At 41.1% G+C, this 15,029-nt stretch overlaps 1 protein-coding gene across 1 annotated transcript in view; it reads left to right on the top strand.

The window, feature by feature from the left end:
- The first annotated feature begins 916 nt into the window (after window positions 1-916).
- RET (ret proto-oncogene) overlaps window positions 917-15,029 on the top strand; it is an 84,294-nt gene continuing 70,181 nt past the window's right edge. Inside the window, exon 1 of the mRNA XM_072871626.1 lies at window positions 917-1,251. Within this exon, the coding sequence (XP_072727727.1) occupies window positions 1,206-1,251 (46 nt within the window). The 5' untranslated portion in view covers window positions 917-1,205. The remainder of the gene's footprint in view (window positions 1,252-15,029) is intronic.

The following is a 15,029-nucleotide window of genomic DNA, read 5'->3' as shown; positions in this document are numbered from 1 at the left end:
GCGGCGAGGCGAGGGGCCGGCACCGGCGCTGCGGCGGGGTTTGCCGGCGGAGGCAGGTCCGGCAGCGGCGCGCCAAATGCTCTGGGCGGTGTTTGCTACCGGCGGCTCTTTCGGACTGCTGTTCTCGGCGAGCCCGACCTGTCGTTAAAGCGTATTTTTGGTTTGGCTCGATTAGATTATTTGTTATCTGTTTTTTCTTTCTTCCCCCCCCCCCCCGCTTGCGGTTTAAAAGTGGCGTTTCGCCGCTGAGCGGGATGCTCGCGTTCCGGGTTACTTTGGTCGCCTGCCAGGTAGAGCTCATCTCTCGCAGCATCCTCCTACATCAAGCAAAAATTGTCTCCTCTCCCAAGGATTAATTATTCAGCACGTTTAATGTGTTTGGGGCGGGGGGGAGGCGGCCACTCGGATACATCCTGCTGCCGCAGCGCCTGTCCCTGCTTTGTCTCGCACCTGGTGTGTTTGCGCGGCTCGCCTCTCCTCCTTCCCCCCAGCCGCCGCCTCCGCCCGCCCGCGCCCCGCTACCTCCCTGCGGGGCCGGCGGACGCGGACCGCTGCGCCGGGACCCCGCGGGAGGCGGCTCCGCGCCGCCGCTCCGAGCCGCCCCGGCCCCCCGCACCTTGCCCGCGGGGATGCTCGGGGCGGAGCCGCCTCCGCGCCCCTCCGCGGCGGCTCCGCGGGCGGGGCGGGGCGGGGGCTCCCCGCCGGGCGGGGCGGCAAGTGCGGACGGCCGGGGGCGGCCCCGAGCGGCCCGGGTAGCGCGGACCGGCGGCCTCGTCCGGGCGCGGAGGAGGGGCCGGGGGCTGGCCCGAGCCGGGCGGTGCCGCCGCCCGGGCAGCGCGGGGGGCTCGGCGGCAGGCGCGGCGGAGCGGAGCGGGGCTTCGCCCGTGACTTCGGCTTCTCCCCGCAGAGCCCGAGAGGCGCCGGCGCCGCTGAGGGGACAAGGGCGCTTCTTCCCGGCCGGTGGCAGCGGGGCGGGACCCAGGAGGAGCGAGGGAAGGCGCCGGCGGAGACGCATCCCGAAGAGGCATCCCGGCGCGGTCCATCCCCTCCCTGCCCGGCTGGGTGCGTCCCATCGCGGCCCGCCGCCGCCCCGGGCCATGGGCCGGCCCGACTGAGAGCCCGAGGGAGCGGCCGGCAGCCCGCCCGGTGCTGCCCGGAGCGCCGGCGGCCGAGGCGGGACCGCAGGCGTCCTGGCGCGGGGGAAGATGCCCTCCGCGGGGTGGACGGCGGGCCTTCTCCTCCTCTGCGGGGGTAAGTACCGCCGAGCCCGGCCCCGCGGGAAGTTTGCGGGCTTAGGTGATGGGTGCCACCGGCGGCTGGGTCCGGGTCCGGGAATCTCTCCCAAAATACAAGCAAGATATAAATAATCCTCGTACCGTTTCTCTGCTTTTTAAGCTCTAAGGCTAAGTTAGAACAGATGTGAGTTTCCTTGTTCTTCAGATTTATGGCGTGAAAGGGAAGAGTATTCAAGTGTATTCCTATTTTAAGTCTCTAAAACACTATTCCTTCTCTGTTGTCCCCCTCCCAGAGCTTTTTGCATCATCAAATTAAATTGGGTTTGGATCGATAAATGAAAATGACCAAAATACGAAAAGTTACTGGGTCGTAACTTAGGTGATGCTATCCACAGATGTCAAGTTTCTAAAGCAAACAGAAAATCCATTATATCTCTCTTTCTTCCATATGGCTTTGTTTGCCAATGCATTTCTGATGTTTACATGAATAAATCAAAGTTGTTGTTTGCTAGAGAATGCAGTACAACATTGCACACCAAAAATGCATTTATGAAAAAAAGCAAACCCCAAACCAGCCCCATAGTTCACTAGTTGCTATAACAGAGAGTAAAGTGCAATAGTAATTCTGTACTTGTGATTCTCTGTAAAATGTGCAACTTGTTCCTTCTCGTTATTGTTTCAAATTAGTTGTATTAGTTCACACCATCTTAAACTACTCTCTGTAACTTGCAGAGAGTATAAAGCTATTTTATTTAATTTTTTCTTTGGTATGCTAAAATATTTCAAGTTGCCCTTATTCTTTCTCTTCCTAGCACATTGTTGTTAAGGCCCAATCTTCATAAAAACTCACTGGTACTCAAACTTAGGATGTCTGGGAATAAAATATGTGGGATATAATACATCTAAACACTTATTTAAAAAAACCAGAATGGGTTGTATCCCAAGTCATTTCACTGTCAGGAAGAATTAGCCATACTTGTATTGCTAATGGATGATCTATCACACTGCTTTGCTTTTATCTTTGGCAAATCCATTTTCTTTAATGTTTTTGGCAGAATTAGGAGAAATGTAATTTACCTAAGTTCTTCAGTTTGAGGGGTATGTTTTCATTAGCCAAAATGAGTCACATGCATTTGCTTGAAAATGATTTTCAGTGATATTTCCGTTTAAGCTGGACAGATGAACTTGCTCCTATGACGCCCCTATGCTGTGATGCCCCAGAACAGTGTATGTACTGAACTAACTGGTGCTTGGAACTCCTGAGCTGCGTTCTCATACGGGTTTTTTTTTCTTCATTGTTTCCCTTTCAGTTGGACCGTCATTTGATTTTACTTGTATAACTTTATATGAATTTCACTCTAAAAGTCACAGGTGGGAAAGGGAATTGTCTCTGTGTGTTCTCCCTACTCAAGATAGATATCTAAACCCTTCTCCTTTAAGTATCAGACCTAAGCAGGTGGAAATCAGTTTGAAAGACTTTTTATTATTAAATGTGACCATAAATTGTTAACTCTTGGATCTGTCCATAGCTTGGAGGAATATTATAGGAGTTAATTTATTTGAGTAAGATAGACTGCCAAGTAGACTTTTTTTAATACCACTTGCTTATAGTTATAATTGCAAATATTAATTTTGTTTACACTCTCAGCTTTGAATCCCTTTAATTTTTACTAAAACTGTGGGGAAGAAAAGTTGTATGCATTTAGGATCTCACTTTAGGGTAATTGTATTCATAGTTATTTCAAGAAGTCTAGCGTATTAGCAATGTTGTATGGGTGTCTGTTGCTGGAGAAGCACTGTTTCACATTGTTTACATGTGTGACACTAATTCCTATTTATGTAATAAAAGCTGAGTTGACAGGAGGGGTAAGATGAGTCGTTACGTCTTGGAGGTATTAGCAAAATTCCCGTGTGCACAGAGTTCCAGTTTAGAAACAGGGCTATCTTATGTGTGATGCTGCATTCCCTGGGCAGGGAGAGGAATGCAGTGAAACTTCCATGGGCTCCATCCTAGGGGAACTATGTTGTGCTCTCGCTGGGTGTTGCAAAGGAATGTCTCTCACCTGGGAAAGACCTTACCATAGAGGATTCCCACCCAAGGTTAACATGCAGTGATACCCTTGTACTCACATCCTGTTGGTGCATCCTTGGTTTATCTAACTCTGTGGGGTTTTGGAAAGCTTAAAACTGCAGTAGTTCTTAAAACATGTGCTCACAACTAACCCAAAGGTTTTCTCTAACTTGGAACGAGATTGCATTTTACCAAGTGAGCTGGATAAATCAATCTGGTGAGCGTGCTGTTAGTTGAAAGGATTAGATCCAGTTCTTTTGTATTGGCGGGCTTTGAAAAGCACACTGGACCGTTTGTTCTGAGGCAGAAAGGCTGCAGCGTTGCTGGTTTTGCACCATAAGCAATGTGCGAGTCTCCTGCAGGCACTGGTATTAACATGCGGCAGCCTAGAAATAGAGAAAATAAAAGGAATGTTTCTTCTCAAATTAGACTTCTGTCTCTTTCATCAATATCAATTAAAAGAAACGCAGATTTTTATTATGGAGTGTGCACATGTATTTTTCAAAAGTTTTACATCTTTTTAGTTGTAGGGCTTCAGGGCTTACTTGCACACCGCACTGCATGGCTCTTTGGCACTGGAGTTTTGATTCATTTCTGAAAGCTCATTGATATAAGAGAAGGACCTTGTTCAGTTAAGTGTAGAAAAGAGCGCCTGTGGGAAAGACTTGGTAGGGTTGTCTTCTCTGGAAAGTAATTTTTGTTATTAAAGGGAATACTTTTGAAGAGGTAATCTATTTTCAGTGAATAAAATAAAGTTTTGTAAGCATTACACTGTGCATATTTTGTAAAATCGGAAGGGAAACATGCATCTACACGGAAATAATATAAATGTTGCTTTAACAAATGTGCTCTTGGATACAGGCTACTTAAACTTTTTTCATTGACTGTGATATGAAACTACTGATGAATGTATTAGTTCTGATATTCATTTAAGCACTGTATGGGGTCGATTCTTATAGTGCATTTTCATGCTGCTAGGGTTGCTGTTAATGTTTTATTTTGTCTGGTTACAATTTACAACGAGCCCTGGCTCAACTCATGTATCTACATCAAGGACAGACTTTAGAAACGAACTGTGCAAATATTGTCATTTTTCTCCCCAAAGTTTAGATATTTTGTGTAATATTTGTATTTCGCTATACAAAACGGATGTTTTCCCTAGGAAGAGAACACCTATGTGATTCTTCCCAAAAAAAGATCACCTGTACACTAACTTCTTTAGATCAAAACAGGGCTAATCAGATCAAATGGTGGAGCATAGGCCTTTGACTTGAGTCAGGGACCAGGCTAAAGATAGACATAAATTTGTTTGTGTGCCTGTCATTTTGGCAGTGATCTGGTCAGACAATACGTGGTTTTCATTTTACTTTGCTCTTGCTCTACAGTCAGGGTTATAATCTAAACAAAGGGAATCTGTGGAGAAAAGTGAGAGGGAGGCACTTCATTACATCTTGTGTGTCTTGTTTGGAGAGGGTCTAACAGTTATGAGGAAATTTCAAACCTCGTTGCTCTTTTTGGTGGTAAAAAGTATTATGACACTTCGGTTCTTTCCTACTTTGTTATTTTTCTCTGCTCAGAGATGCAGCATCCGCTGCGCTGGCTCTTCCCCAGGCACCTCACAGCCCGCTGGTGGTGCCAGCGCTTCCCCTCGCTCCAGTCACCTCCTTCGCCTGCATGGACCGTGAAACTGCTGCTTCACTCGTACACGACTGATTGCGGGGTTCATCCCAGCACTCCTGCTAATTTCCAGGGAAGGTGCCTGGTCCCTCTGTGGCCCTCCAGGCTTAATGTCTTCCCTCGCTTTATTCCTGTTCCCAGGTCCTTCACCTTCCAGTTCCTCCACAAACGAACTTTTGCACTGAAGTTCATCACCTGCAGCATTTTCCATTTCACAAAAAGGAATGTACCATGTTGGGGTTTTTTAACTCATGCTAATGGGATCTATATGTGTGTTATATTTAATTCCCTTTACTTCCCATTGGTGTTTTTTCCTGTACCTTCTGTCCCTCAGCTGCCTGCGTTTGCCTATCTGCCTGTCTTCTCAGGGTGTGTGTCAGGGCAATATGCAGTATTGGCTTGATTAGTTCTGCCAGTCAGTTTGTTGGAGTCTTGGTCTTTGGCTTCATTCATGGGTTTTGTTACTATCATAAAGACAGTATAAAGGAAATTAATATGAAGATAACAAAAAGCCAGCATTTTAATGCTAAGAAACTCATTCATTAGGCTTTGATTAACAGACAAGATTTCTTGTAGTATTAACATAAGCAGTCAGTTTGTATGACAGTGTTGGTTCAGCACCTGAATACAAGATGCACAGTCAGTAGCATGCCCATGTTCAATTTTCCATCTGTACGTCATATTATAGTCTTTTAATTTTTACTGAAAAGACAGACACGACTGGTGAAGAAGCATGTATTTTGTTAATCTCCGTTTCTTCCCCTGTCCCCCACTTTGGCCCCTGGCAGGAGGGAAAGGATTTGTTCGCTTGTTGCTGTACTTGCATTCTTGGCACCGCTGCTCAGGCTGGTAACGAGGCAAGTACTAATTCTAGTCTTTTTAGGATTTGAACTGAGGTAACTGGTTTGAGGGAAGCCAAATAGTAGCTCTCTCCTCAGTACTTCATGGCAACTGTACTGTTTTATGCATACCATATATTTAAAGGAGATATACTAACAGTAAACAAGAATTCATGGTTCCCGCTCCTCCTGGGCTGCGATCTCCCCCATGATGCAAACCAGCAAACACAAATATGCCATGGGTTGGAAAAAATCCATAGTATAGGAGCTCAGTGTTTTCTAGAGAGCCTTTTTGTGTAAAGGTCACTTGTCTGTGGTGAGGATAAGGTTTGCTTTATTCATATGTTGGCATCCTTCAGCTTTCCGGCAGAACCGAGAGTGGTGCCAGCTGGTGATTGACTGGAATTGTCTCTTGGTTTTGAAATGTAACAAATTGCCTGACACTGCTTATTGGGTGCATGCATTTGTATTAGTCACGTTGCAAAACTTACTTTGACACAGATGCTGATTCCCTACGTGAACAAGGTTTATGTTGAGAGCATGCTCTTTCAGGATTGAGGCATTTTCATGGTTCAGAGTCCGTTCTTAGCTCTTACTTTCTATTTTCGTTTGGTTTGGCAGAAGCAGAGCTTAAAAATTCACCAAATTATTCAAAATAAACTTTGGAATTGTTTATTCTCCAGATTTTTTTTTAAACTCTCTATTACATTTTGGAAAGCAAACTGAAGCATTGCAAGAATAAACAAAGCCATAGGAGAAGGATAGATTTGAGGTTTGCGTATTAGTTTGGTTAGCTCAGGATTCAAGTTCAGTTGACAACTGTGCTACAGATTTGTTCATTGTCTCACACTATCTCCTAGTTTTCTATAAATACCACGATCAATAACGTGCTTCTTTGCATGTCATATGCATTGTTGATTGCACATCACATAACTCCATACTGGAGCTGACACAAAGTGGGGAAAATACACTGGAAAACTTTACAGAATCTCTAGAGTGATGCATCAAGAAAAAACAGCATCAGAGCAGCTGTAGGTAGCTGTAGAATAAAATCTGTTCAGAGGCTTTATTTTTACAACGGGATCTTGTCCTTCATCAGTGAGATATATTGGCCGCTTCCACAATGTTTTGGTGAAGTCATCATGAGCCTTTTGACAAGTTTCATGTAGATATGTTGCTAGTTAATAACATCATTAAGAAAGTTTTTGTTAATACAGTAGTAAGTCAGCTGAGGTGTGAATAGCCAGATGGATTTTGCTCCTTTTGGAGCCCAGTTGTTTTTACAAGGATCACAAAGGTATCTAAAGCCATCTTACTCTTCAGATATTTTGTCTTTTTCCCCCCCGCATAAGGAGAACACAAAACTGTTTTCTTAAAGATTACTTCATAAAAATAGCTGAATAGTTTCAGATTTCTGGATCTTGAAATGGGACCATAAACATACCAGGCGCATTTTTACCTAAAAGATGTTTTGTAAATCTACCGAAATGAAGGTGATGATCAGCGCTTTAGAGCTTAAGGGAAAATTGCAGTGATCACAGTCAAAAAAGGGAATTGGAAACTTTACTGGGATAAGAGTGCCAAAAATGTTGTTTGACTGAATTACTTTAGAAATTTGCCTAACTAAATCAGGTGATTGTAAAAAGAAAATGGATATATTACTCCTAATGGTTGTCTAATGGCTTTTCAGTGTATGCATTTAGAAAACTAATTAAACATTATATTTGACTGATATAACAAAGTTGTTTGTGTTGCTGTAATGGGTGTTTTTTATAGTGGCCATTATGGCTTTCTTCTAAGTGAGACAAATTTCACTCTCGGATAATAAAATTAAACCTAGGTTTTTCTCCTAATTCAGAGACACCAAGTTTTCCCGATATGGACGATTCCATTATGTGTTCTTTTCACGTGCAAAATGGCAAAACTCATATTGACATCAGTAGACCAGAATTTCACATATCTCTGAAGGCCCCTAAAGACTAGTTTTGCCACTGAATTAGAGCAGGCATCCATTAGTCCTGTCAGTGCCATTCCAAAGCTGAGATGAGGCTTAAATCTCACAGTGGCTTAAAGACACAGAGAAGCTTCTCTGTTCTTGTTAAGAGTAGATGCATAAATTCAGGTAGTTCTTTACCACACCATTCCTATTTCAAGAGCTGAGACTTTCAGATTGGTCCCTAACAAGGATGTTGCAGAGCAGCTCCCTTTGACTGCCTTTAGAGGATATTTCTACACTGATTGGCTTCTGGAGTTTTTTGCCTTTGTTGCTATGGAAGGCCACCTTACCCTATTATCTAAAAGTAGACATTGAAAAGTATTTCTTTGCAAAGAGAAATGAGAATGTAAGAAATATGAGGAATGGTTTACAAAATGTTGGTGAGAATGGATTTGATTCTCTTGGTTATCATCACCGCACCCTGCCACTGTGTTCCTCAAGAATTACCTATCAGGTTGAAAGTAGCTCTTCGTGTTGCTGCTGTGTGTTTGGGAGGAAGACACTGACCACCAGTGTTCCTGCTGTTTTGCACAGAACGGGGCGGGGGGGGGAAGAATTTGGATTAATACAAATAAAATGGAACATAAAGTCAAATAAAAGCTATGTCTTACTGAAATTTAGCCCATAACATTCATCTATGGCTTTAAACAGCTGATTTTTTTAAATTAAATGAATTATTTAATATCACATCTATTTGGATGGGAATACCCAGTATAGAGTGATTAATACATACATTTATGACAGTCAGTCGTCTCGAAGTAGGAGAAGGTTTGAAATGTGCGTGTACTCTAGGGCTGCAGTCAGGCTTTCTTTTACAAAGAATAAAAACAGACACTGGCAAATTATATGAAAATATTTCTAAATTAAATTGCCATTGCTTTGTGCTGTGCAAGACTGTAAGACAAAAGGGTGCTGTTCATGAAATCTAAGTAACAGGGAGGGGAAAGGAGAGGATACAAAAACTCTCAGGAAAAGGCTTAAAGTTTTGATTTTACTAGGAAGAGGAGGAGAAATTTATTTTCCAGGAAAAGAAAATATTAAAAATTCAAATTGGGTGTAGGGGAATGAGAGTGGATTTGGGTAGAGGGCACAGGCTGTTTTGATACTGTCATGTGAAATTGCACTGTGATAACTGGGAAGTTGTGACAGGACAGTGGGAGAAAGTATCCAATGCTCATTATTAACAGCAACAACAAAGTGCTGCTTTGGCACCTGCAGTATTAAGAACATCATTTTGTAGAGCGCTTTAACGGAGCCTTCTCACATCTCTGAAGTAGTTAGGTATTTAGGCATATGCTCAGGTTTATCCCATATCAGCAAAGCATTTTAGACTGGGACTGCTAAATCAAGACCCTGTAAAGAATTGCACAGAATTTCCCAAAGTTAAAACTGTGACAGTACATTCAGGTGCCAAATTTCTCTTTGCTACCCTTTGCTGTAAAGTTCCCCTTTCCTGGTGTGTACCTGGACTAACAACTGTCATGTCTCCAAAATGCAGGTTTTCCTGTTGTGAGACTAACACATTACAAGGAGGTGTAACATCTCAAACTTCTTTTGCCACCTGCAGAATGCAAAGATCCAGCTAGTTTGGAAGCAGCACATTTTATTACTCAGGAGTGTAGGTGAGGTTAGCTTGCACTGAGCTCCGTGTTGCCTGAGTTTACAGTATCTAGGCTAGTAGGTTTAGAGCTAATTGGGATATCTTTGTCCTACTTTGTCATCTGAGGGTTAGATACAATGCTCCTGACCACTTTCTCCGTGTGACTAAGATACACGTTTGAGATACTTTTCACTGACAGCATGAACAAAGTTCTTTCTGTGTGTATATATATATTTATTTATTTAACTGGATAGTTTTACTGAGTAGCCTTCTTAATAGTCTAACTAACTTCCCTGAGTTAGACCAGGTAAGATCTGCCCTTAAACCTTTCGATAGGCCTGTTGTTTTCTTGAACTATAAACGTTTGGCAATGGTTTTTGGTGCTACGCTACCTTGGATCACTTGTGCTGCTTTTGAACTGTGAGTTATGTACTAGGTACCCCATTTGTATTTTGATAGTCACAGTGTCTTTGGAAAAAAATACAGAAAGAAATATAAAGAAATTATGATTGCCTGTTACTGCTTTTGAGCAATTCAGAGTAGAGGTTTCTCTAGTTGAGCCTGTGGGTGTCACTGAAATAAAAAGGTGTGAGGAAGATGATTTCTGTACAATGACTCATCCCAATCGCAATTATGAAACAAAAAAAGCAATGAGAATGTTTAAATTTTGGGTTTGAACATATAAGTTTTAAAGTAATGAGGGGGGAAAAATATGGCTGTAATATAAGTTTTATTGCACATTTCAATTCAGCATTGCTGACATGCTCTGAATGAGAAAGCATTATAAGTAGTTTTATTGCTTTGATAAACTTTTGCCTTTGTGAAGATTGGAAGAGTTGTCCTAAATTGCTTTGCTAAGGACTTTTGGATAGTCAGAGAGTTTATAACATATATTTTCCAGATTCTTTTGTATTTAAAAAAAGAGAGAGAGAAAGAGAGAAAATAACCCAAAAATTTAAAACTTAGTTTCTGTAAATTCAACAACAAGCAGGATCATCTTAAGAGACTGTGATAGATCACCCATAAAACCTCTGTAAAAAAGGAAAATGCTTCTAAAATGACTTTTTTCTTATAATATTGAGGCATTTAAATGAGCCTGTTGTTGTTGGGGAAAGGATATTTATTTAACTCTTTCTCTTCTTAGATTTTAGTCTAATAAAATTTGAAATGAAAATTGGACCAAAAGTTTCAGGGCAGTAAATGCCTAAAGAAAAGAAGTAAGACTAGAAAGCCCAATGTTTTACTTCTTGCTTTTTTTTTGCGTCCGCCCCCCCCCTTTTTTTCCCTAAATCTGGCTGCTACAGACTGTATTTTTGTTTGTATTTTTATAATTTTTCCAATAACTTATTAAAGCCTTGTCTCCTGGCATCATGCAGTTAGGTGGGAATTTTTAACTTTATCAAAAAATTCTGTCCTTTGTCTCTGCACAGGAAATCTTGGCATCATGGCATATCCTAAGTACCATGGCAAGCCATCCTAAGTACCTGACAATTAGAAAGCAAATTAGAATAAACTATACAAGTCTCTTCTTTAGCCTTTCAGAATTTGTTTGTCCACAACACAACTTCTAGGAGACAATAAGGGAAAGGCACATTATTTAAGTATTTAGCTTGGTAATCTCAAACTCAGTTTAGTTTGAATATAGTATTAGATATGTCAGAGTAATAAGGAGACTGGTAACAAGGACTTTTATTTATTTTATAACATGTTCTGTTGCTAAAAAAATCTCTCTGATGATTTTTTTTTTTTTCCCCCTTCCTCTGTTAATCCTTGGTAGTGGTGATAATGTAAGAATTACCACATGGAGTCACACTAGAAGTCCATCTGGCCCCGTGGCCTATTTCCTGACGATGACTGGCAGTATCCGCTTTTGACCTTCATACTTCTTGGAATGCAAAGGATAATAACAAGAAGTTTAGGAAATGCTGTTTTTGAAGAAAAATAGAAACGCTTGGCAATATTTATTCACAAAGAGACAACTGAGACAGTATAGAGTTCAAATTTTTCAGTTTATGCAGAAGTATTATAAAGATGGATGTAATGGTGAAAATGGAGTAACGGTGGAAACAAGACACATGGGGCTTATGTCATAGCAAGTAAGATTCAGGAAGCATTTTGGTAACGGGGAGCTACAGGAATCAGTTGTCTGCAGTTACCGTGTGATTTCTGTCACTAGGAGTATCTTAAGAACAGGTGGGACAGCAATGTATTGATGTTGCTTATGCGTAATCGGTCATACCTTGGGTGAGTTAGATGACCTCTGTTGGAAACTTTTGATTTCATCTTCTTATGGTTTTGTGCTTAGGGTGTAAGAAATAGGACAAACGCAGCCTTTGTATGTCTGCTGAAGTTAATGCCTGGTGTTTGATCAATTAGAGCTCTTTCAGAGATCGTCGTAACTTGAGTCTGTGGTCAACGCAATTTGAGAGTTGATATCAAAATGCTTATATTGTTAATCATCAACAGCTGAATAGACAGGAGCTAGATGCCTTTGATATCAAGATGAGCTTCTGGAGTTTCTGGTTTCCAGAATATCCCCAGGGATATATTTGATATGTGGTGGTCTTTGTCTTTTTAAAAATCAAGTTCTAATGCTATGCTCAGTGTTCTCAAATCCCAGGCAATGAGTTGGGGACCTCACACTGGCACTGAGCGTTTCCAATTAGTGCCTTGAAAAAGTCTATATATGTATGGCCTAACCTTGTCACCCAGAAGAATAAAGGGAGTGCTGTTTTCTCCAGACAGAAAGGAAAATGCGTTGGAGTGACAATATTTGTTGAAGTAGACACAGAATTTGAGGATCCATTTTCTTAAGAGTTAAACTGGATTTATGGTTTGGTAGGCAGTTCTCATTAAATGAGAATTTAACGATAGCAGAAAGACCATGAAAAAATCAGTGCTGGGATTATAACTTTACTGTCAATATTTTCCACCCTGAATCCTAAATTGTAATTGCCAGGACCATTTATCTGTCTTTGACTTCTGCTGCTGAGAACTCTTCCCTAGTTTTCCCTTCTGTCAATGCAATACTTTGCTAGATTTTAATCTTTGAAGAACTGCAGCTTGTATTTTTTCATTGTTGGTTCTGTTTCACAGTTAGTATCTTTCACTGCAATAATGGATTTATTGTAATTCCACATCATTTTCAAATTAAGTGTTTATGTTTAAATGTGCTTAATTTAAGATGGAGTTTGGGGCATGAGTTACTTAACTGCTGTTGGTTGGCAGTACTGGTCTCATGGGAGGAACTGATAAGGTGTTTTACAAAATAAAACTATGGGGGAATATGGTGCAATCCTATAATGTTATCCTAGTTCTGCTTCTGAGAAGATTTTCATTTATCCTATGTGTGCCAGCATGGCATAACAATAGGTTGTATCCCATTCTGAATGCAAGATAGAGGCAGGAAATCACTATGAAGAAGAGACTATTATTCCTCCTTTCCAAGGACAGAATTCAATCCTAGTTAGTCTTGATTTAAAGCAGAATCGTTACCCTGTCACCTTTTCTGGCATTTGGACAGAAACCTACAAATGTGTGGAACTGCTGTTGAAAATGAAATTGCACTGAACTACGTGATTACCTTTCCAAACATCCTGATAAAGACTGCAGACACTGTCACAGCATCTGTGATTTTTTAGACATGTGACTTTTGTCTGGGAGGAATGTTTTGTTTGGATTTTTTTTTTTCACATCTAGCTTTTGAATAGCTTGTGAGTACCATCAGTCTTGCAATAGAATGAAAACCTTGAGCCTTAACTCTTTTTTTCATTAATTAAGAAGGTAGGAAGGAGCATTATTGTTACAGAGTTGACCTGAAGAAACTGCAGAATACCTATCTTTCCCTTCTCTCAACAGACACCTCCTTTTAGCAACTTTAATTACGACTGCCCTTAGATATCACTAAATAGTAGACGCAGATACACCCATGTATCATGGAGTATATTGCCTAAACTGTTGACAACACTGAAGTTTTTTGTGCAAAGACCTGCCTGTACCTTTTTTGTTAGAAGCCCATACATAGCTAGGGTTGACCAAAGCCCCCAAATGTAGCCCTGCTTAGAAAGAATGCGCTTAAAAAAAAGTTGTCAATGAGAGAAGAAATTAAAAATTAAAAAAATATAACAAATTGATTCAGGTACTAGACTCCAGCTTCTGTGCCTATCTTACTTGCTTGGGGAAATTCCAGCAAAGTTGGTGTTAAAATGCATGTTTCTTTTCTGTTGCTAATGTCAGCTCTACTTAACGAGGGAAAAGAGACCAAAGTGTAAGGGAAATCAAGAAACTGTCAATGCAGAAAGTACTGTCAAAAGCAGAATGGGCAAGATTTTCATGTAATGGTTCATCAGTGCATTTAATGGGGTCATAGTCTTTTCTAGCATCACCTAATGAAGATTGGTTTTTCCCCTAGATTTCAGGTAACCTGTAGACTGTAAAATAATTAAGACAAGAATGAAATTGCCACTATTATTAATAGCAGGGTTTTTTCTTTTAAAGATGCTATACTTGCTTCTGGAGAGCACATTGAGACTAGTTTCCATTCCTTCTGCCATGGTAACTTTTCCCAACATCAAGTAATGAAAGCCAAATTTGGTCGCAACTTCCAGAGTTTGCAAATTACTTTGGAATAAAAGCTGTAAAAGGGAGGGATTGCTCCATTTATCTCAATGCGACATTAACACTGAAGTCTTAAAAAGTCATTTAAATGTGGTCCTTGTCAACTCTTGCATTGCTGATCGTTTTAGTAGAGCTGTCTGGATGAACAAGCTACCCATTTGGACTGTTGTGGGAAACAGATGGCCAGTGATGGGCATCATGATCACTGCCAGAGTTAGGTGAATGTTTAACAGGGTCTTCAAGGCCTTGGCAAAGACCATCCAGCGATCCTACCAATGGAGTAAGACACAGAAATTTTGCAGTGGCTCTCTATTTTAAATATCTATGGTTGTTTTTCAATAACAAGATGTTGTATGGTAATATATGAAGTGGGAGGTTGCAGACTGACATAAAATGAGTATACTAGAAATTAAATACGCCACATGGACTGTTTTGCTGATTTTATCTCACTAATGTTACTGTTATTTTGAAAATGCTGGAGGAGAATCAAGTGCATTTAAGGTGCTTTGCATTTGCAGCAGTCTGGATTTCTCATTATAAAATTAAGAGTCAACTTGTCAAGTACACAGGTAAATATGTGCAATTTTATTTGGTTTTACTCTCTCTGGAGTGGTGGTACTTAAATTATGGTTTAGTTCAATACATGATCCAGAGATGTTGGTGGTCTTTCTCTCCATGTCAGTGTTTCTGTATTGTGCCTCCGGCAGCTGAATATCCATGGGAAAATGTGTTACGTTTTGATCACTGGTTCTTGAACTGTGGGCTTCATGCTACTGATGGCCTGTCAACCATAGTAAAGATCCAAGAAGCCGTATTAAACAACTATTTCAGTAGTGCTTGCAATTAAAACCTTGATGATAAACATGCATATTGTCGTAAAAGAGAGGAAGAGGATTGAGGGACATATAGCAATATAAAATGCTGGGAACCCCTGTTGTAGGTGACGATATTCCATAACAAAATTTTTGTTAAACAATTTTGAATGCACAGCTGC

The sequence above is a fragment of the Ciconia boyciana genome, chromosome 8 (assembly GCF_034638445.1).
Source record: "Ciconia boyciana chromosome 8, ASM3463844v1, whole genome shotgun sequence".
In the NCBI taxonomy this organism is placed as follows: domain Eukaryota; kingdom Metazoa; phylum Chordata; class Aves; order Ciconiiformes; family Ciconiidae; genus Ciconia; species Ciconia boyciana.
The sequence above is the reverse complement of the archived record's forward strand: the minus strand, read 5'-3'. Positions and strand labels throughout refer to the sequence as shown.